At 44.1% G+C, this 23,135-nt stretch overlaps 1 protein-coding gene across 2 annotated transcripts in view; it reads left to right on the top strand.

Moving 5' to 3' along the window:
• hibadhb (3-hydroxyisobutyrate dehydrogenase b) overlaps nt 1-23,135 on the top strand; it is a 142,393-nt gene that overhangs the window by 6,920 nt on the left and 112,338 nt on the right. For both annotated transcript variants that reach the window (XR_013888859.1, XM_080205867.1), the window contains exon 2: nt 1,017-1,177. Coding sequence is in view for 1 of the 2 variants with exons in the window: in XM_080205867.1 (XP_080061993.1) it covers nt 1,017-1,177 (161 nt within the window). In the remaining variant the exon portion in view is untranslated. The remainder of the gene's footprint in view (nt 1-1,016; nt 1,178-23,135) is intronic.

The raw sequence follows: 23,135 nt of genomic DNA, 5'->3' as shown, positions 1-23,135 counted from the left end.
GTGCGGGGAGGAAAGTACAGAAGTGATGTTAGGGGTAAGTTTTTCACTCAGAGGGTGGTGAGTGAGAGAAATCGGTTGCCGTCAGTGGTGGTGGAGGCGAACTCGCTGGGGTCTTTTAAAAGACTTCTGGATGAGTATATGGGGTTTTATGGGATTGGGGGTTATAGATAGGTGTTGATGTGATCGGCGCAACTCGTGGGCTGAAGGGCCTGTTTGTGCTGTTATGTTCTATGTTCTATCATGGGAAGAGTATGAAATAAGTGAGCCTTCATAACAATCCCCAAACCTTTTTCTGAGGCCCACTGAAATGCTTGCAGGCTGTGTACTTTTCCCAAATCAATATTCCTATTATCTTGTATATATCTCATGCTATAGCTATTGACGAGATTGCTGTAGCGATTGTAAGGTTTATTTATCAATGGGATAATGGCACTCAGATTTATTTTCCCATTCTCTCTGGTCCACATTAGTCTAACAGGTCAAAGCCTGAAGTAAGAAATCTAGCACAATTAGAAACTAACTGGCTTGGTTTTCTTGGGTCAGATTGCTGGGGCTCATGGACCATATTATTAAATCTGGACTATGGATTAGAGATTAGGAGGTTTATCAACTGCACTGTGCAAAAAAATGATGGAATCGTTTCCTATGAAAAGCAATAAGTTTTGCTGATGAACTCTTGCTAAAGAACTTGGAAAATGTGGGATTGAGATGTAAAAGGACTTGTATAGACATGGCTGGGACTGTGAATGAGTCATTGTAAAAATGAACAGGACAGAGTTGCAAGTGTGAGCTGTCAAATTAAATTAATTGAAATTGGCTAACTTTGTATAAACAAGAAATTGACCTGCACTGTACCAGCCTCTGTGATTTGCTACCATTTTGGGTAATAACTGTATGCAAACAAGCCAACCCCACGTTTATTTTGCTCTCACTGGACACTGACATGTCTTTGTAAAGTTTGAATGTAACTTTCACAATATGAAATGACTCTGTCATTGTTAAAAATGATCTAACAGTGTCTTCCAGATCGATGGCTTCGAAAGTCCCAGTGGGATTTGTTGGGCTGGGCCACATGGGTAATCCAATGGCAAAGAACCTCATAAAGCATGGCTATCCCGTTATTGCTTCAGATATCTTCCCAGAGTCGTGCAAAGAAATACAGGATTTAGGAGCACAGGTAATTAGCAAGTATTCCAGTTTCATGAATCATGTTTATTTTGACCAGAAGTGAATTTATTTGCGACTCAGTTCCACTTCCTAGTTTTGCGGTATGAGTCAATTGTTACAGTAGATAAAGTGAGCCTGAATGAGTTTCGTATAATGGTAATTAAAGAACTGGCTAGCTAAATCACTGAGTTCCTTGCCCCTTTTGTTTTATGGAATCATTGCAAATGGGTTTAGTAATTGAGGCTTGGAAGGTGAAAAGAGCATATTAAGAGCATGCTACTAATTATGAGTGAAGTATTAGAAAGCATCCTTGCTGTGGATAAGGAGGGGCATGTTGGGGGAGAGCTGGGTTAATATCTAACCAGAGGCTGCAATATTTATGTAATTTCCTATATAGACAATGGAACATTGCTTTGGGCTTGTTTTGCATTTTGCTGAACTTCTAGAGGTTCATTTGCATTTAATTCTTTCCAGTCAAAGAAATAAAACACTACAATTTGATGAATAGTACTGTTTAAAAGGAAAAGATTATTGTTCTGAAAAGAAATTCTCTGCTTATCCTTCTTCAAAAGGTAATAGTTCATTCGAAAACAGTTCTGTAAGTGCCAGAAGACCTCCAGAAAGTTGATCAAATGACAGTACTTTATGTGAGCCTGGATCGTGATAGCTCGAAGTCCCAGTCTGCCCTGTCAGGTGGACATAAATAATGCTATCCGACTTTTTGAAAGAAAAGCAGGGGATTTACTCCCAATGCCCTGGCCAATATTTATCCCTCAATCAGTGTTTTGGAAAAAGTTTTATCTGGTCGTTGTTAGTTTGCTGTTTATAGGAGCTTGCTGTGTGCGCATTATCTGCCATATTTTCTACCCTACAAGAATGATTACACTTCAACAGTGCTTCATTGGTTGTAAGGCACGTGAGAACTAATGGTTATGAAAGATGCTGTACAAATGCTAGTAATTCTTTTCACCCCAAAAGTTGTTCTTCATTGTCTTGAAATCTACAATTAAATCACCCTTATTCTTCAAGAAACCAAGGAATATAACCCTGGTTTATATAATCTTTGATTATAATTTAACCCTTAAAGTCCAGATATCGTTCTAGTAAATCTATTTTGCACTCTCTCCATCTCGTTGTGGTGCCTAGAACTGTTCACAGTACTTCTGGTGTCGTCAGGGGTGAATGTACCTTAAATACCTTTCTGGTATAGTTGTATCACAACTAAATTTGAAGTGGTAGGTGTAATTATCTTTTCATGCTTGTGTACCTGCCAACCCTTTACTATATCAAACGAAAACAGAATCTCATTGGTTGTGACAATATACAAAATATAACGAATTTATAAATCTGCATTGCCAGAATATTGTTCAGCTGCTTAATCAGAACGGAAATGGCAACCTGTGATAACAAGTAAGGACTTTATCTATTTTGATAAGTTGTACAATTGCACCACGGAAATGTATGCACATATAATGATCACTGACTCAAAATAGAAATTTTAATTAATCTAACTTATCATTTAAAGTTTTAAAACATTTTTAGTAACTTTTAATGAAAATCTCAGTAAACGTTTGAAAATCAGATGTATTCATAACAGCAAAGGTATTGTTATTAATATGTACATGAATAGCACAAAACCTGTTTAGGTAACAGTTAAGCAGCTGAATGTGAGTGTTTGCTACCTAATACAAATAGAAACAACATTCCTTGAAAACACAATCTTTAACAAATATTTTAATAGATCATAATGTTACGAAGGTTAAAATGTTCTTCAGTAATTATGTTGGCAAATGTGAGGTTGTCCACTTTGGTAGGAATAATGGTAGGAAGGACTATTACTTACGTGGTGAAAAACTGCAGCAGGCGACGGTGCAGAGGGACCTCGGGGTCCTTGTGCATGAGTCGCAAAAACCCAGCCTGCAGGTGCAGCAGGTGGTCAGGAAGGCTAATGGGATGCTGGCCTTCATAGCGAGGGGGATTGAATATAAAAGTAGGGAGGTCTTGCTGCAGCTGTATAGGGCACTGGTGAGGCCGCAGCTGGAGTACTGTGCAGTTTTGGTCACCGCACTTACGCAAGGATATTTTGGCCTTGGAGGGAGTGCAGAGGAGGTTTACTAGGCTGATACTGGAGATGAGGGGGTTGAACTATGAGGAGAGGTTGAATAAACTAGGCTTGTACTCGTTAGAGTTTAGAAGAACGAGGGGAGATCTCATTGAGACGTATAAGATGTTGAATGGGATCGAGGTGGAGAGGCTCTTCCTGCTCAGAAAGGACAGTAGGACTAGAGGGCACAGCCTCAGGATAAAGGGGGGACGGTTTAGAACAGAGTTGAGGAGGAACTTCTTCACTCAAAGGGTGGTGAATCTCTGGAATTCTCTGCCCGTTGAAGTGGTGGAGGCTGCCTCGCTCAATATGTTTAAGACGCGGGTTGATAGGTTTTTGTTAGGCAAGGGGATTAAGGGTTATGGGGAGAGGGTAGGAATGTGGAACTGAGCCACGACAGATCAGCCATGATCTTATTGAATGGCGGGGCAGGCTCGAAGGGCTAGATGGCCTACTCCTGCTCCTATTTCTTATGTTCTCAAGCAACTGTGCTCACACACAAAATGGTCCAATGTAGAGAAAAAGACACTTTATCTTAAATTAAGAAGACTTCCATTTCCTTGGTGTCAATGTCAAAAAAGGTGTTCTTTTTCCTGTTCTGTAGCATTTGAGTACAACAACTTTGGTAAGTTTCTTTCATAAAAGTTCCTTCATACGTCACACGATGATCAGTAATGCCAGTATTATTTCTAAGCTGTACCTAGGTTAGCAGATGACATAACTTCTTTACACATATGTATAATGCATGTGTGAACACTTTTATAATAAGCTAAGTAAAATAGAAAATGTACATCAATTGAACTGTACAGATAAGTAACTCAATAGAACAGTACACACACAATCCTGCCTTTTATAAAGGAAGCAATTGTTTTTCACATTTACTTATCTCTGCTTGCTATTGAGAAAGAAATTACAACTGATTACAAATATCTTCTGAACATAACATGAACGAAGCTTCAGACAGTGAGGACTGTATTGATTTTGGATGCTTTGGCCACTTTCTTACCAGCACACCACATCATAAGAACATAAGAACATAAGGAATAGGAGCAGAAGTAGGCCATCTAGCCCTTTGAGCCTGCCCCGCCATTCAATAAGATCATGGCTGATCTGAAGTGGCTCAGTTCCACTTCCCTGCTTTCTCCCCATAACCCTTAATTCCCTTGTCTGTCAAAAACCTATCTACCCGTGACTTAAATATATTTAGTGAGGTAGCCTCCACCACTTCAACGGGCAGAGAATTCCAGAGATTCACCACCCTTTGAGTGAAGAAGCTCCTCCTCAACTCCGTTTTAAACTGCCCCCCCCCTCTCTCTCCCCCCCCCCCCCCCCCCCCCCCCCATCTTGAGGCTGTGCCCCCTAGTCCTACTGTCCTTTGAGTGGGAAGAATTTCTCTACCTCTACCCTATCCATCGCCTTCATCATCTTATACGTCTCTGTAAGATCCCCCCTCATCCTTCTAAACTCCAACGAGTACAGACCCAGTCTATTCAGTCTCTTTTCATAGTCTAACCCCCTCATCTCCGGTATCAGCCTAGTGAACCTCCTCTGCACTCCCTCCAAGGCCAAAATATCCTTGCGTTAAGTGCGGTGACCAAAATTGCACACAGTACTCCAGCTGCTGCCTCACCAGTGTCCTGTACAGTTGCAGCAAGACCTCCCTGCTTTTATATTCTATCCCCTTCGCTACAAAGGCCAGCATTCCATTCGCCTTCTTGATCACCTGCTGCACCTGCAGACTGGGTTTTTGCGACTCGTGCACAAGGACCCCCAGATCCCTCTGCACTGTAGCATGCTGCAGCTTTTTGCCCTTTAAATAATAATTCCTCCTACTATTATTCCTGCCAAAGTGGATAACCTTATACTTGCTAACATTGTACTCCATCTGCCAGGTCCTCGCCCACTCGCTCAGCCTATCCAGATCCCTCTGCAGACTTTCCACACCCTCCGCACAATTTGCTTTTCCACTCATCTTTGTGTCATCAGCAAATTTCGTTACCCTACACTCAGCCCCCTCCTCCAGATCATCGATATAAATGGTAAATAGCTGAGGCCCCAGCACTGATCCCTGGGGCACTCCACTAGTCACCAACCGCCAATCCGAATAGCACCCATTGATACCAACTCTCTGCCTCCTATTAGACAACCAATCCTCTATCCACACTAACACCTTACCCCCAACTCCATGCCCTCTAACCTTCTGAAGCAACCTTTTGTGCGGCACTTATCAAACGCCTTTTGAAAATCGAGAAACATCACTTTCACCGGTTCCCCTCTGTCTACCGCACTAGTCACATCCTCATAGAAATCCAATAAATTCGTCAAACATGACTTCCTCTTAATGAATCCGTGCTGCGTCTGCTTTATCAAACCATTCTTTTCTAGGTGCCTCGCTATTTCTTCTTTGGTGACGGATTCAAGCATTTTTCCAACTACAGATGTTAAACTAACCGGCCTATAACTCCCTGCTTTTTGCCTGCTACCTTTTTTGAACAACAGCGTAACATTAGCAGTTTTCCAATCTTCCAGCACTTCCCCGGAATCCAGCGAAGTTTGGTAAATAATCACTAAGGCATCCACTATCACCTCTGCCATTTCCTTCAGAACCCTGGGATGCATTCCATCCGGTCCTGGGGACTTGTCCACCATCAGTCCCGTTAGTCTATCGAGCACTACCTCTCTAGTGACAGGAATTGCATTCGGGCCCTCAACTCCTACCATCCTTCTATCTTTAATATCTATCAAACTATTTGCGTCCTCCTCCGTGAAGACCGAGGCAAAAAACTTATTTAAGGCCTCCGCCATTTCCTCATCTCCCGCCACTAAATCCCCCCTCTGATCCTCTAAGGGTCCAACGTTCACTCTAGCCAGGTTCCTCTTCTTTATATATTTGTAAAAATATCAAATCGTACTGGCTTTTTTTTGTCTCTGCATGTAGTCTTAGAATCATAGAATTCCTCAGTGCAGAAGGAGGCCATTTGGCCCATCAACCCTGCACTGACGACAATCCCACCCAGGCCCTATCCATGTAACCCATGTATTTATCCTGCTAGCCCCCCAAGAGTCAATTTAGCATGGCCAATCAAACTAAGCTGCACATCTTTGGACTGTGAAGTACCCAGAGGAAATCCATGCTGATGTGGGGAGAAGGTGCAAACTCTGCACAGTCGCTTGAGGCCGGAATTGAACTCTGGTCTCTGGTGCTGGGAGACAGCAGAGCTAATCACTGTGCTGCTGACCAGGGCTTTTTATATTTGAAACAAAATTTCACCCGCTTGCGTCTTTTCTGAAAGGTTGTTATCAGTTAGCCTTTTTAACTATTTCCTGCATGGTTCATAACTTTTTAATGATTCTCTTTGGACATCCATTGTTTATAGCTATTCATCTTTTAGAAACTACTCTTGTTTTATCCTTATTAGGTCCAAAGTATATGACCTTGTGTTTACCTATATTAAAATCTGTTTGCCACAGTTTTATCCATCACTTAATCTATCAAAATCTCTTTGTAATTTTCTGCTGCCACCTCCACTGTTAACAGTGTTGCCTATCTCTGTGTCATCTGCAAATTTGTGACTTTTTATTCCATCATGTGATCACTAGTTGAACCCTAATACAGATCTTTGCATCATAACACTAGTCACATCATTACCTGCTGACTACCCCCATTCTCTGGCTTTGGCTCAACCAACTACCTAACTAGGCAATAATTTAGCTTGAATTTCATGAACCTCAACTTTAGTCATAATTATCTTATGAGGGACTTTGTCAATTGCCTTCTGGTATACGTTTAAATAACATCCATAGACCTTTTTGTGTCCATTCCTTGAGTCACCTTTTCAAAATATTCCTTCAGGTTTGGCGGGTTTGACTGTCAAACATTCTCGCTGGCTCACTCTGATCAGCTCAATTTTCAAGGTGTTCCATCATCCTCTCCCTAATTATAGACTCTAGCATTTTCCCTACAACAGTTATTGGGCTAATTGGCCTATGTTTCCCTGGTTACCGTCTGTCATCTTTCATAAATAGCAGTGTCAACAAAGAACAACCCAGCACAGGAAACAGGCCCTTCGGCCCAACGAGCCCGCGCCGCCGCATCACCCTACACCTATTCTGCCCTGCGTGTCTACGAATGGAACCCCTAACTTAGCCAGATTCAGGGGAGAATAGTGTCAATTTGGTAAACCAATCAGCCTAAGAGCACATCTTTGGGGTCTGGGAGGAAACCAGAGTGCCTGGAGGAAACCCATGCAACCACAGGGAGAATGCACAAACTCCCACAGACACAGTCCCAAATCCATGTATCTGCACAGCCAGCAGTGCTAGTCACTGAGCTGTTGCGGCACCCGTCTACCGGTCCACGATCAAGCACACACACCGACACGAAGTACTAGGCCACTCCCGGAACCTCCAAGAGCAGCCCACGCACGACCCACTGTGTGCATGCCCCTCGTTTGACAACGAGGTGGACCTCCACCTGCGGAATAAAAAGACAAAAACGTTAACTTACAAGTCTGCATTTCCGTGTCTCCCGAGGTTCTGACCTTATGTAATAGCCCCTACTATAACCCTCCATCCTCGTTTCACTCATGTCTGTCTAACTGAACCTTAAACGAGTCCAACGTTCCTGCCTCCACCACCCTCCTCGGTAGCGCGTTCCATACCCCCACAACTCTCTGCGTAAAGAACATTCCTCTCACATCCAAATTATACCTCTCCCCCCTCACCCTTAAATCATGACCTCTCATATTTGTACCCAGTCTAGGGAGCAGTCTCTCACTATTGACTCTATCTATTCCCTTCAGTATCTTATATACCTCTATCATGTCCCCCCTCAACCTCTGTCTTTCCAAGGAGAAAAGTCCCAGTTTCTCCAATCTTTCCTCGTACCCCAGCCCCTCCATGCCAGGCAACATCCTGGTAAACCTCCTCTGAATCCTCTCCAGAGCCTCCACGACCTTCCGGTAGTAAGGTGACCAGAACTGGACGCAGTACTCCAAATGCGGTCTAACCAACGTTCTATACAACTGAAGCATTAGACGGCAGCTTTTATACTCTATACCCCGACCTATAGAGGCTAGCATTCCATACGCCTTCCTAACAACCTTCTCCACTTGTGTCGCAACCTTCATGGATTTGTGAACCTGCACTCCCAGGTCCCTCTATGTCTATACTCCTAATCGGTCTACCTTTTATCACATAGCTCCTCTCTGCATTATTCCTTCCAAAATGCATCACCTCGCATTTGTCAGGATTAAATTCCATCTGCCCAATGCACCAACCTATCTATATCCTGTTGTATCACCTGACAATCCAGTTCAGTACCCGCCAACCCTGCCATCTTGGTGTCATCTGCAAACTTGCTGATCACACCACCTACGCTCTCTTCCAAGTCATTTATGTATACTACATAGAGGAGAGGTCCCAGTACCGAGCCCTGCGGCACACCACTGGTCACTGGCCTCCAGCCCGAAAAGGTCCCCTCAACAACTACCCTCTGTCTCCTATTGCCCAGCCAGTTCTCAATCCACCTAGCTACCTGTCCTTGTATCCCATGTGCCTTAACCTTTTCTACCAGCCTACCATGAGGAAATCTGCTGTGTTTAGTTGGTCTGACCTGCGTGTGATTCTGGATGAACAGCCAATAGGGTTTACTCTCTCTGTTCCCTGAAATAGTTTAGCAAGCCACTCAGTTGTATCAAATTGCTGTAGAGCAGTTGAATGAGAATAAAATTTGAGGGAAATCCTGGAATCAACCTTGGCACACCATGCCCTATTGACCATGAAAAGTCCACCTCACTAACGTCTGAGGAGGTTGTGTCAAAATTGGAAAAGCTGTACCAAGGACAAATTGACCAACGGCCTAACATATTCATACTCATCGAATCATATCTTTAGACAATATCCCAGACTCATCCATTACTGTCCTCAGATATATCCTGTCCCACTGGCAGGATGGACCAACCAAAGGAGTAGGACAGTGGTATACAATTGGAACAGAGTGACCTTGGGTCATCAGTATTGATCTTGGATGTATGAATCCTCCGATTCAAGTTAAACACAGTCTCCTGCTGATTGAAATTGCCATGCTGCCTCACCTGATGAATCTGTACTTCTCCATGGAAGTAGGACTGAGAGTAACAAGACCACGCACACAATGTACTCTGCACAGGAGATTTCAATATTTATTTGCAAGGGTGGCTTGGTAGTACCAGTACTGGCTGATCTGGCCGAGTCCTGAATGACATGTCTGACTGGGCTTGTGGCAAATGCTGAGAGATGCTGGGGTGGCACAGTGGTTAGCACTGCTGCCTGACAGTGCTAGGGACCTGGGTTCAATTCCAGCCTTGGGTGACTGTGTGGAGTTCGCGTGCTCTCCCTGTGTCTGCGTGGGCTTCCTCTGAGTCTGTACTCTGGAGGATATTCCATTGCATTCCTGACTTGTGCTTTGTAGGTGGCAGACAAGATTTTGAAGTCAGATGCGTTACTTGTTGCAAAATTCACAGCCTCTGTTCGGCTCTTGTAGCCACAATATTTATACAGCTGGTCCTGTCCTGTTTCTGGTCAATGTAAGCCTCCAGATGTTGATAATGGGGGATTCAGTGATGGCAATGCCACTGAATGTCAATGAAAAAGGGTTAAGATTGTCTCTCTCGCTGGAGCTGGTCATTACCTGGTACAATTGGCAAAAATGCTACTCGACAGTCAGAAATTCAGGGCTTTCCTCCCACAGTCTAAAGATGTGCAAGTTAGGTGGATTGTGGTTGCTAAACTGCCCCTAATGTCAGGGGGATTAGCAGGATAAATATGTGGAGTTACGGGGATTGGGCCCAGGTGGGATTGTTGTGGGCTCGATTGGCTAAGTGTTTTCCTTTTGCACTGTAGGAATTTTCTGATTCCATGAACCGACAAGAGGCAAATACCAACTTGACCTTGTCTTTTCAGATCTAGACACAGATGTATCTATCCATGACCATATTGGTAGAGGAGACTATTGCAAAGTCCTGGTGATGAAGTCCACAAGGGACATTAATGATATCCTTTATCTTATTAATTGACACTATCGAGCTAAATGAGGTAGATTCAGAACAGATCAAAGCTCTGAATTGGGCACCCATGAGGTGTTGTGGGCCATTAGCAGCAGAAGTGCTGTATATAACTACAATCTGTATTCCTATGGCCTGGCATATCATTCACTCGTATCTAAAAATTAGATACTGTCCAGCTGATGATTCAATGCAGGATGACATGCGAAACAATGAAAGCAGCATGCAATAGACAGAGCAATGTGATTCCCACAATCTTGAGATCAGATCACAGCCCTGAATTTCTGAGTGGTGAGTAGCATTTGTGCCAATTGTACCAGGTAATGATCACCACCAACAAGAGAGAAAATCTTAACCATTTTTCCTTTGACATTCAGTGGCATTGCCATTACTGAATCCCCCACTATCAACATCTGGAGGCTTACATTGACCAGAAACAGGACAGGACCAGCTGTATAAATATTGCGGCTACAAGAGCCGAACAGAGGCTGTGAATTTTGCAACAAGTAACGCGTCTGACTTCAAACTCTTGTTTGCCTCCTACAAAGCACAAGTCAGGAATGTGATGGAATATTCTCCAGAGCGCAGTGGTTAGCACTGGTGCCTCAGGGCGCCAGGAACCTGGATTCGATTCCCGGCTTCGGTCACTATCTGTGCGGAGTCTGCATGTTCTCCCTGTGTCTGCGTGGGTTTTCTTCAGGTGCTTTGGTCTCCTCCCACAGTCCAAATGACGTGCTAGTTAGATGCATTGGCCACGCTGAATTCTCTCTTTGGTACACCCGAACAGATGCCAGAGTGTGGCGACCAGGCATTTTCTAACTTCGTTGCAGTGTTAAAGCCTATTTGTGACTAATAATTAAACTTTAACTTTACTTGCCTGGATTTGTGCAAATCCAACAACGCTCAAGAAACACGACATCACCCGAAACAAAGCAGACTGCTTCATCAGCACCACACCTTAAACATTCCCATCTCCTACAATTGGCACACATTGTCGGTAGTGTTTACAAACCACAAGTTGCGTTGCAAAGTTCACCAAGCATCTTCCAAAGTCATGATCTCTACCATCGAGAAGGATAAGCATAGTAGACCCTCCACGTCTCACACACACTATTGAGTTAGAACTGTATCGCCGTTTATTCACTGTTGGGCCAAAAACACGGAACTCCTTTCTGCTAATGCACCTACACCAGATGGATTGCAACTGTACAAAAAATGGGCTTACTTGCCCCCTTCTCAAGGGCAATTAGGAATGGGCAAGAAATGTTGGCCATGGATGCGACTGTCACATCCCATAAAACAATAAAACATATACTGTGGCGAAAAGCAAGTCAGGGGTTAGGAATTCTGCAGTGAGTATCTCACCTGCTGACTCCCCAAAGCCTGCCACCACCCACGAGTGTAATCGAGTACTTTCATCTTGCCTGGATGAATACTATTCTAACCATATTCAGGAAGCTCAAAAACAACCAGGACAAAGCAGCCCACTTGATTGGTATCCCATCTGCCATCAGTGCACAGTGTCAGCAGTGTACCTTCCACAAGATATACTGCAGCAACTTGCCAAAGCTCCTTCAGCAGCAACATCCAAACTCATGACCCCCATCACCTTATAAAACAAGAGCAGCGGAAATAAAAAAAGACCTCCTCCAAACCACACGCCGTCCTAAAAGGGAAGTATATTGCCATTCCCTCACTTATGGCTAGGTCAAAACCTGGACCACCCTCTGTAACATTGGGTGTATTTACACCATGTGAATTGCAGCAGTTCAGAAAGGTGCTCACAACCATCCTCTTATGAGCAAACAGGGATAGGCATCAAATGCTGGCCTTGTGAGTAACACTCATCCATTGAAAGAATTTTTAAAAACTATTAGATGTTTTCTGACATAAAAACAAGTTTAATTGAAATGAAATATTTCTCATTTACGTTAATTAATGCTGACTTGTGGAGTCAAGCCTGCAGTGAGTTAATCACACTGACTTTGCACAAAACTGTGTTATGAAGTTTTTAGGAAGGACAGAGGATGCAGGGCAGAAAAGACATTGCCATTCTAAGGGAGAACTGCAATTGGAGAAAAAGCAGATGATGAACAAACTCTTTCCATTTGTTTTGCAAAGAAAGCACCCAAATGGATCGTGCACGCATCGAGGACGAGAATGAGCATCCACCACAGCTTACTAACATTTTGTGTTTGTTACTGTTTATTTAGAGTCACTGGACAGCAACAAGTTGCATTTGTGTCTCACTTTTTTATGCATAAGAACAAAGTTGTCAGAGAGGAGCAAACACCCAATGATGATGACGTTGGATGAACAAAAGCTTGTAAAAGAGTTGAACTAAGTGAAGGAGGAGGTCTGGAGGGCGGGCTTTAGAAGATGAAGAAATGGCCACTATTTGAGATGGAGGGAGAAAGACTACGCCAAAGGTCAGAGTCAGGAGTCCAGTGTTTCTGTGACAGTTGTTGCAGATTAGAGAGAGTCAATGAAGAGGTCTAAATGTAAGGATGAGAATTTTACATTTCAGGCATGGATAAATGTTTCAGCTGCAGATGGCTTGAGGTACAAGCCGAGTGGATGTAGGTTTCTTGATGGCGAGAATATGTAGTTTGATACAAAGAACATGGATAGTTTGGGTCAGTATTAAACAGTGGCAGAAATTTGTGGAGAGGGATTGGAAATTGTGTTTGAGGCTCAAGGTCATGGCTTCAATCTTAACATTGTGAGTGAAAAAAATTGACCTCATCCAAGACTCTGTTAGGCACACAGTCTGCCATAATAGAGGTTGTGGAGATAGTGTGTGGTGAGCATAGTTTTGGAAGCTGACCGACGATGACACCAAGGGACAGCTTATATTGAGGAATAACAGTGTCATGGAAGCGAAGGCAATGCTGGAAGTCTTCGGGTGACATTCAGATGGGGAAAATGGATCCAAGTGAGGAAAGTTTCACTGAGCCGGGTGCAGGAAATTAGTTGGAGAAGGATGGGGAGGTTGATTATGTCAAAACAGTGTATTACAGTTACAGTCGCAGTCACAAGTATGACTTTGGCTAGGCCTGGTTTGGGTCTTTTGCAGAGGAGGAACCTTAATGGAGAGCAGTAAGTGGTATTATGGGAAGTGGACATCGGTTTGGTAGCTGCAAAACACTCCAGCATTTTGGCAAGAAAGAAAGTTTGGAGGTGAAATAACTTGCAAAGAGAGCGGGATTGATAGTGAGGAGAGTTGATAATGACAACTTTGGAAAGGAGAAGGGAAATACCTGAGGAAAAGCAACTATTTACAAAAAAAATCCAGAGCGGCGATGTTTTCACATAGATGGTTGTGTGTGTCTGGAAAGAGTTGCCAGAGATGGTAGTAGAGGTGGATTAGTATGGGCCAAAAATGGGCAGTTGAAACTAGCCTAATGGGCGACATGGACAAGTTGGGCTGAAGGTCTGTTTAAATGCTGTAAACCTCTGACTCTATATGATTATTTCAGTTGGCAGGTAATCAGGAAAGGAAGTTATGATGAAACAATTTAGTGGGAATGGGATCATGAGAGCAGGGATCTTGGGGTAAGATTAGCTAATATTGGGCATGAAAAGGATGAGAGAGAAGTTAGAGAGAGATGTGGATATGGGGCTTTTTTTATATTTGTTTACGAGATGTGAATTTTGCTTGTCACCCATCCGTAATTACCTCCGCCAGTGAAAATGGCTGGAGGCAATGTTTTTGTCCCTGTTTGTTGGGCTGTTTGTAAATAACGTATCTAAAAAAAAACAACTGAGTAGATGGTATAAGTATAGGGTAACCCAAGGAACAGCTTTTGGCAAGATGCAGATCTGGAGTCAGATCCTGGAATTTTTTAAAGGATCCACTAACATTGGGGGATGAGGCGAATTGACTTCTTTTCTGTAGGTTTTTTAAAAATGTTGATTGTTTTAGATTTTTGTGGTTTGTTTGAACTGCTGTGGTGAAATTTATCACCATTGCTAAAATGGGAGCAGAATTTTCAGAGAAGGTTATTGAATGTGAATTGTTAAGCCTCCTCCATGAGATGGGAGCTCTTAAAATAAAATATTTTTTGTTGCAGAGCATTAACTAGGCAGGGAAAAGGTTCAAGGAAGAGCTGCCTAAATGTAATAACATTGGGTTAACACAGCTTGATGGAGGTATGCTTCTGTTGAGTGCTCTCTTCATTTGTTGTCCTTGTGAAGGTGGTGTTCAGCTGCCTTATTGAACTGCAGCAGTCTATGTGATACAGGTGCACCCACATTGCTGTTAGGGAGAGAGTTCCATGATGAGAGGGAGCACAGGGACAAAGGCAGCTGAGCTGATCGTCTCAATCGTGGTGACAAAGTCATGCATGAGTTCCTTGCGTTTATTGTTGATGAGGTTGAGAGGTGTTTACGGTGGCCATCAGCAGTGGAGAGAAGAAAGCAGGAGTATGTTTTGCTCTTCAGGATGACCCAGAAATCTGGATGTCCTTAGCAGGGGAGAGTGGGCCCTGTTAGTGTTTGATGTGGAGAGACAAGCCAAGCTGGTTGTGTGCCAGATGCACTGTGATCTGCCTCTTGAACTTATGGCAATGAAGAACCATACCAAAGGGCTGGAGACAGTTAAATGTTTGCTGGGGGCAAAGGTGGAGATGAAGCATCATGGAGAACTTCCAAGGAGAGAATTAGTTTTAACCTATAGTAGGATTTTCTTATGAAGCTGTGAGAGGGAGAGAGCAATTCTGCAGCAAAGTGTTATTGAAGCTACCTGTTTTGTATCCACAAAATATACATGCACAAAAAATAATTTTGCATTGAACCAAAATGTACTGGAACAGTCATTTGCTTTGATAAAGTCAGTGAATGGAATACTCATTTTTGGTTATAGAGCTGCATTGTTTTTTTTCCCCCAAAATATCACATTCTTTCAAGTAAAGACTACTTGTGATTAAACTAATTAAGGGTCTGATAAGAATTGTTGGTTTACGCAAAGTAAACTGTTATGAGGCATGATGACGTTATAGAGATGGTGGAGAGAGAACTACCCCTGGGAGTTAAGCGTATTTGTGAAAGCTGACCCAGTGTCTTCAGATGATGTTTGCCAAGGAAGGTAAGCCATTGGCTAGAGATGCTCTGCTGACAGATAAACTTGGAACTGGTTCCATCTACAATGGAGACCAGTAAAGCACAAATATCTAAAGAAACTAAACAGTTAGGTGACCTCGATTGAGGATTTGACTTGTGAAAATTGCAGCAGTTATCATAATATTGGATGGTAGTGTGTGTATTAGAAATTCTACTGTTTCTTATGGGGCTTATAAATTATCAATAGAATCATTTAACATTGTTTTCTCCTTTTACTGCTTTCTTTATTGATTCTACTACCGACGCTAGGAAAGGCTAGTGTAATACTAGGAATTCAAGCAACCATTATGAGCTTGAATTCAAAGCTGCAATATTTTTACAGGCCTGCTGCCTCTGTTGTGAATCCAATAATGAACTATGACCAGCATTGATCGCTAATCTTTTGATTTAAGAACTGCTTAATAGCTGCTAAGTAGCTGGATGAGAGCGGTAATAGATCGCTGGTGTTTCTCTGACTGTAGAATTTAGTTTATAAAATTGATGTGAATACTTCAGCTGTAAAGGCAAGCAGTTGTAGAATACTTACAGTGCATAAGGAGGCCATTTGCCCATCGAGTCTGTGCTGACCCTCCAGCCGATTCTCCAACTGGGCCCTATCCTTGTTATCGCACTAATTCCCCCTAGCCTACATATCTGGGAACATTAAGGAGCAATTTACCATGTCCAATCCATCTAACCTGGTTCTGTGAGGCAGCAGCACTAGCTACTGTGCTACTATGCCATCCCATTGTCTAGTGAATTGCGTACTGGTTTAAGTTCCAAAGAACAATGCATATCCAAAGAGATTCTTGCCAATCTATCTTTCTTTTAAGTTTATTCAAACGGAAACCGTGCAAAACTTTATAGATACCTTGAGATAATGAAAGGGTTTGTGAGGACAGACATTAAGAAAATATTTCTACTTGTGGCAGGAGATGGGGTGGGTGGGGATGAGTTCAAAACTAGAAGTTAGAAATATAAGATAATTAAGGAATACGGGAGAAATATCTTCATCATCCAGAATGGCAAGTGTGTGCCTACCATGAGGTTAATTTGAGACAAATTGTACATATGACACAATGGTTAGCACTGCTGCCTCATAGCGCCAGCGATCCGGGTTTGATTTATAGCTTGGGTCACTGTCTGTGCGGAGTTTGTACATCCTCCCTATGTCTACCACACACACACCCCAAAGATGTGCAGGTTGGGTGATTTGGCCATGCTAAATTGCCCCTTTGGTGTCAGGGGGACCAGAAGAGTAAGTATGTGGGGTTAAGGGGATAGGGCCTGGGTGGGATTGTTGTCAGTGCAGACTTGATAGGCCGAATGGCATCCTGCACAGTAGATTCTATGATTTAAATGAAAGTTCGATAAACACAAGATGGAGAAATGAAGAGAATATGCTGTTAGGGCTAGATGAAGAGCGATGGGAGGAGGCTCGTGTGGAGCATAAATACTGGCAAAGACTACTTGGGCCAAATTACTTGTGCTGTGAACTCATGTGTATAACTGATTGTAAAATGCTAGCCACTGAAAAAGTTCCGAAAACTTGTGGCTAAATTCAAAGCTCATAACTCAAGTTATTTATTAATTTGCCCTCCCACTCTAAATGGATCTTGGCTAGATAAATTTGTTCCTTAATTTAAATTCAAACCTACGATTAAGAACATAAGAACATAAGAAATAGGAGCAGGAGTAGGCCAACTAGCCCTTCGAGCCTGCCCCGCCATTCAGTAAGATCATGGCTGATCTGTCTTGGCTCAGTTCCACATTCCCGCCCTCTCCCCATAACCCTTAATCCCCTCTCTTATCAAAAACCCATCAACCGGCGTCTTAAAAATATTTAGCGAGGTAGCCTCCACCACTTCAACAGGCAGAGAATTCCAGAGATTCACCACCCTTTGAGTGAAGAAGTTCCTCCTCAACTCCGTTCTAAACCGCCCCCCCCTTTATCTTGAGGCTGTGCCCCCTAGTCCTACTATCCTTTCTGAGCGGGAAGAGTCTCTCCACCTCTATCCTATCCATCCCATGCATCATCTTATACGTCTCAATGAGATCTCCCCTCATTCTTCTAAACTCTAACGAGTACAAGCCTAATTTATTCAGCCTCTCCTCATAGCTCAACCCCCTCAACTCCGGCTTCAGCCTAGTAAACCTCCTCTGCACTCCCTCCAAGGCCAAAATATCCTTGCGTAAGTACGGCGCCCAAAACTGCACACAGTACTCCAGCTGCGGCCTCACCAATGCCCTATGCAGCCGCAGCAAGACCTCCCTACTTTTATATTCAATCCCCCTCGCTATGAAGGCCAGCATCCCATTCACCTTCCTGACCACCTGCTGCACCTGCAAGCTGGGTTTTTGCGACTCATGCACAAGGACCCCGAGGTCCCTCTGCACCGTCGCCTGCTGCAGTTTTTCTCCACGTAAGTAATAATCCTTCCTACCATTATTCCTACCAAAGTGGACCACCTCGCACTTGCCAACATTAAATTCCATTTGCCATTTCCTGGCCCATTCGTCCAGCCTATCTAGATCCTTATGTAGACTCTCCACACCCTCCGCACAATTTGCCTTTCCACCAATTTTGGTGTCATCAGCAAATTTCGGCGCCCTACACTCGGTTCCCTCCTCCAGATCATCTATATAAATGGTAAATAGCTGAGGCCCCAGCACCGACCCCTGGGGCACTCCACTAGTCACCATCCGCCAATCCGAATAGCACCCATTGACCCCCACTCTCTGCCTCCTATTTGACAACCAGTCCTCTATCCACGCTAACACCCTACCCCCAACTCCATGCCCCCTTACCTTCTGCAATAACCTCTTGTGAGGTACCTTGTCAAACGCCTTCTGAAAATCAAGAAAGACCGCATCCACCGGCTCTCCTCTATCCACCGCCCTAGACACATCCTCATAGAACTCCAGTAGATTTGTCATACACGACTTCCCTTTAACGAAACCGTGCTGTGTCTGCTCTATCAAGCAGTTCCCCTCAAGATGCCTCGCTATTTCCTCCTTGATGACGGATTCTAACATGTTACCTACAACAGACGTTAAACTAACAGGCCTATAATTCCCCGCCTTTTGCCTGGTACCCTTTGTAAACAACGGCGTAACATTAGCCGTTTTCCAATCTTCCGGCACTTCCCCGGAATCCAGCGACGTCTGGAAAATAACCACCAAGGCATCCACTATCACCTCTGCCATTTCTTTCAGGACCCTCGGATGTATTCCATCCGGTCCTGGGGACTTGTCCACAATCAGCCCCTCCAGTCTGCCGAGCACCACCTCTCTGGTAACAGTTATGTCATCGAGACCCTCCAGTCCTACCACCTTTCCATCTCTAACACCCGGCAAATTATTCACGTCCTCCTCCGTGAAGACCGAAACAAAAAAGTTATTCAAGACCTCAGCCATTTCCCCATCCCCTACCACTAAGTCCCCCTTCTCATCCTCTAAGGGACCAACATTCACCCTAGCCAGCCTCTTCCTTTTTATATATTTATAAAAACTCTTGCTGTCCTTTTTTACATTAAGCGCTAGCCCAGCTTCATAGTTTCTCCTACCCTTCTTTATCAACTTCTTTGTCAATCTTTGTTGACATTTAAACCTCTCCCAATCGTCTTCTCGCCCACTACTCTTAGCTACTCTAAACGCCTCCGCTTTTAATTTAACACTTTCCTTCACCTCCTTTGTTATCCACGGCTTATTACCTCTCCTCCTACGGTCCTTTTTGACCATCGGAATAAATTTCTGCTGAGCACCAAGAAAGATCTCCTTAAAGATCCTCCACTGCTCCTCAGCAGACCTACCTTCCAACGCGCTCCCCCAGTCCACATTCGCCAATTCTTCTCTCATCCTACCGTACTCCCCTCTGTTCAAACAAAGGACGCATGTCCGGGAACCCCCTCTCTCCACCTCCATCTGCACCAGAAACTCCACCATACAATGAGCACTCTCCCCAAGAGGATCCTTCACCGCAAGTTCCCTAATTCTACCCGCCTCATTACATAGCACCAGATCCAAGATAGCTCGCTCCCTCGTCGGCTCCAACACGCACTGTTCCAGGAAACTATCCCGGCAGCATTCCAAGAACTCCCCCTCGAGCCCACCGCGTCCAACATGGGTCGACCAATCAATGTGCAGATTGAAATCCCCATAACTACGGCCGTCCCATTCCTGCACGCCGCACTTATTTGCACGTTAACAGCCCGCCCCACCTCCATATCATTATTCGGGGGCCTATAGACGACACCCACCAGCGTCTTCCTCCCTTTGCTGTTCCTAATCTCTACCCACAACTATTCCACGTTCTGCACCTTGGCTCCAATATCATCCCTTGCTACCACCCTGATGCTATCCTTAATCAGCAGAGCTACGCCCCCCCCCCCCCTTTTTCCTCCTGCCTATCCTTCCTAAACACTTGATACCCCTGGACATTCAGCTCCCAGTCCCTGTCACCTTGCAGCCACGTCTCTGTAATGGCCACCAGATCATATCCATTTGTGTCAATCTGCGCCACCAACTCATCCACTTTATTCCTAATGCTTCGTGCATTCAGATAAAGCACCTTCATCCCAGCCTTCACCTGGACCTTATTTGCCGGAACGCCACCAACCATATTCACGCCCCTTACTCCCTCTATTATTGTGACATCCTCGGCCTCTATCCTTACCTGTACCGTCTCCTTAACTTTAGACCCTGTAATGTCACCTACACACACACACACACACACACACACACACACACACACACACACACACACACCCCCCCCCCCCCCCCCCCCCCCCCCCCCAATTAGTTTAAAGCCCTGTCTACAGTCCTCTTTACACGATTCGCCAGCACTCTGGTCCCAGCACGGTTCAGACCAACCCCATCCCGCCCGAACAGGTCCCACCTACCCCAATACTGGTGCCAATGCCCCATAAATTCAAACCCATTCCTCCCACACCAATCCCTGAGCCACCCATTCACTTCCTTAATCTTATCAACCCTACGCCCGTCTGCACTCGGTTCAGGCAGTAGCCCAGAGATAACCACCTTGTCGGTTCTACTTTTTAATTCCATTCCCAGCTTTTCGTACTCCCTCCCCAGATCCTCAATTCACATTTTGCCTACGTCGTCGGCACCCACATGAACCACAACGACTGGATTCTCACCCTCCTACTCCAGGTTCCTCTGCAGCCCAGATGCGACATCCCGGACCCGAGCACCAGGCAGACAACACACCCTTCTGTGCACTTTGTCATTGTGACAAAGGACAGTGTCAATACCCTTAACCCCATTATCCCCAATGACAACTACGTTCCTTTTCCCCTTCTCTTTGCCTATGTCCTGATCTTGGCTGCTGAGATGTGGCCTTGCCCCATTTGAATGCTGTGTTTCATCCTATGTATTCACCAATCCTTTGATTCATGTGAACCTCTCCTGGACCTTAGCCAATAAGTAGTGGATGCTATTGATCGTATTTTCATTCAGCTTTACTAATCAAAACTAATATTACATTAAAGTTCCAGAATGGTCACTTTGACATCATTGATTTTAATGTGAACCATGTCAAATAAACTTCAGATTTTCTAACAACAATGTCAACAGTTTTGCTGTGCATTCTGGTGCACATAACGCAGTGTAAGAATAAAAAGGGTTCAATTCACAGTGTAAGGAACACCTGAATGTGGAGCTGTGTTCCTCCCAGTCTGGGGCTAGGTTTGATGAGGAAAATGGACTGTTTCTACACATGATGGGTGACAGTTACTGACCACTGAGGTTTAAGTCAAACCCACCATATGCTCTGGTGCTCCTTTCTGTCTTCCCACTTTCCCACCACACACACTGTAAGTAATTGTCTCTTGCTAAAATATAAAAAAGTATGGTTTTCATTTTGGTAATTGCGATGATTCAAAGCAACTATTGGCACTGCATTAAGTAAAGCACTAATTCAGTCCTGTGTTTCCACCGACATTTATAGATGACATTTGTTTTGTTTGTGGCATCTTCGAAACTGATGCCACAAACTTTTTTTGATTAACTGCAATGCCTCAGTAGCAACGATTGGTTACACTTGACAGGTTGAGCTCCGGACGGGACTCTCCTCTCTGACTTGGAGAACACTAAAAGATGAGTAGGGCTGGATACTACCTGGGCCTCGGTGCAGGGCATGGACTCAGCAGAGGTGGAACCTGAGAGCCCTATCACAGAATCTGTGACTAAAAATGTCGCAACTCATGGTTTGGGAACTGGCGTTTTTTTTTCTTTGAGGGTGTAAATGGATGTAATATGTTTGGATTTTCAAATGAAATGTGATGAGGTGCCAGACAAAAGCTGTTACACAAGGATTAATGGAGTTGTGGGTAATATATTGGCATGAATTGAAAATTGGTTAATGGGCAGAAAGTGGAATGGAAGAAGTAAGGGGTTATTTTCTGGTTGGCAGGCTGTTACTAGGACCTGAAGAATCGATACATGGGCCAAGGCAAGTTACAATCTTTATCAATTACTTAAATAAAGGGACTGACTTCAGTGTAATGTATCCACATTTGCTGACGATAGGAAGTTTGTTGGGACAGTAATGAGAGTCTGGAGAAATGCAGAGAGGTTAAGTGAGTTGGCAAAATTTTGGTTAAATGGCGTATAATGTGAGGAAGTGTGAATTTACCCATACTGGTAGGAGAAATAGAAAAGCAGATTTTAATTTTCTTAAGGTGAGAAATGAGTCAGTGAATAAATATTTGGATTCAGAGGGATTTGAGTGTCCTTGAACATGAATAACACCCAAGTATAACAAGCAGTTAGGAAGGCAAATGTCATGGCAATCTTTTTTGCAGAGAGGTAGACTGTAACAGTAAACAGGTCTTGCTCCATTACATGTGGCTTTGGTAAAAACACAATGCGCAATTCTGCTCTCCTTGCCTTTGTAGGAGCTCAACAAAGGTTCACCAGACTGATTTCAAAGGCTGTTACTTCTGGCTGCAGAATCTTGAACCAGGAGATAGGGTTGCAGGATAAAGGGTTGGCCTTTTTTAATGAGCGGAGAATTTTTTTTTCAATCAGGGGATTGTGAATTTTTGGGATTCTGCTTTTCAGAGAACCTCGCATAATCATTGATTGTATTCAAGGCTGACATCAATAGATTTTTGGACTCTATAAGGGTGGAATTTTCCCAACTGGGATTATGTCCCATGGTGGGCCTGGAGCATGGAGTGTTTGCTGCTGTGGAGGCTGGTGGGAAGCCATGCCATATTGTCTGGCTCTGACCTCATTAATTATACACCTTGAGAGTGTTGCACTGCATTTTGTGGTGAGGCGGACGTGTTAGCACGGGTGCCACCATCATATCCGAGTGCCATATTGATAAGGCTCACAGCATCACTGACACACCATTGAACGATGAAGCTGGACTTCCTGAAAAGTTGGATCTCCAGGAACACACTGTGGCTGTAAGATGGACCTCCTCGTGTCTCTGAACCTCAAAGATCCACTCGTAGATGCTCTCCCCACCCAGTGCTGTGGTGTTCTGGAGTCCAGGGGCTTACTAGTGGTCCCCATTCTGAAATCTGGAGGCAGCCTCAGGCATTATTCGGGTGAGCCCCAATTTTTGCATGCCCCGTTGTTCCAGACATCTGGACTGGCGTGTTTTGCTGCTGGTGTTGCAGAGAATTGGGAGTGGTGGGAAGATTTTGGTTGGGTCTTCATCTGCATTCCATTAACTGAGTGCAAATCAG

Source organism: Carcharhinus amblyrhynchos, chromosome 2 (genome assembly GCF_965287045.1).
Source record: "Carcharhinus amblyrhynchos chromosome 2, sCarAmb.v2.hapA, whole genome shotgun sequence".
Taxonomy (NCBI): domain Eukaryota; kingdom Metazoa; phylum Chordata; class Chondrichthyes; order Carcharhiniformes; family Carcharhinidae; genus Carcharhinus; species Carcharhinus amblyrhynchos.
Note: the sequence above shows the minus strand (reverse complement) of the source record. Positions and strands in the feature narration are given on the sequence as shown.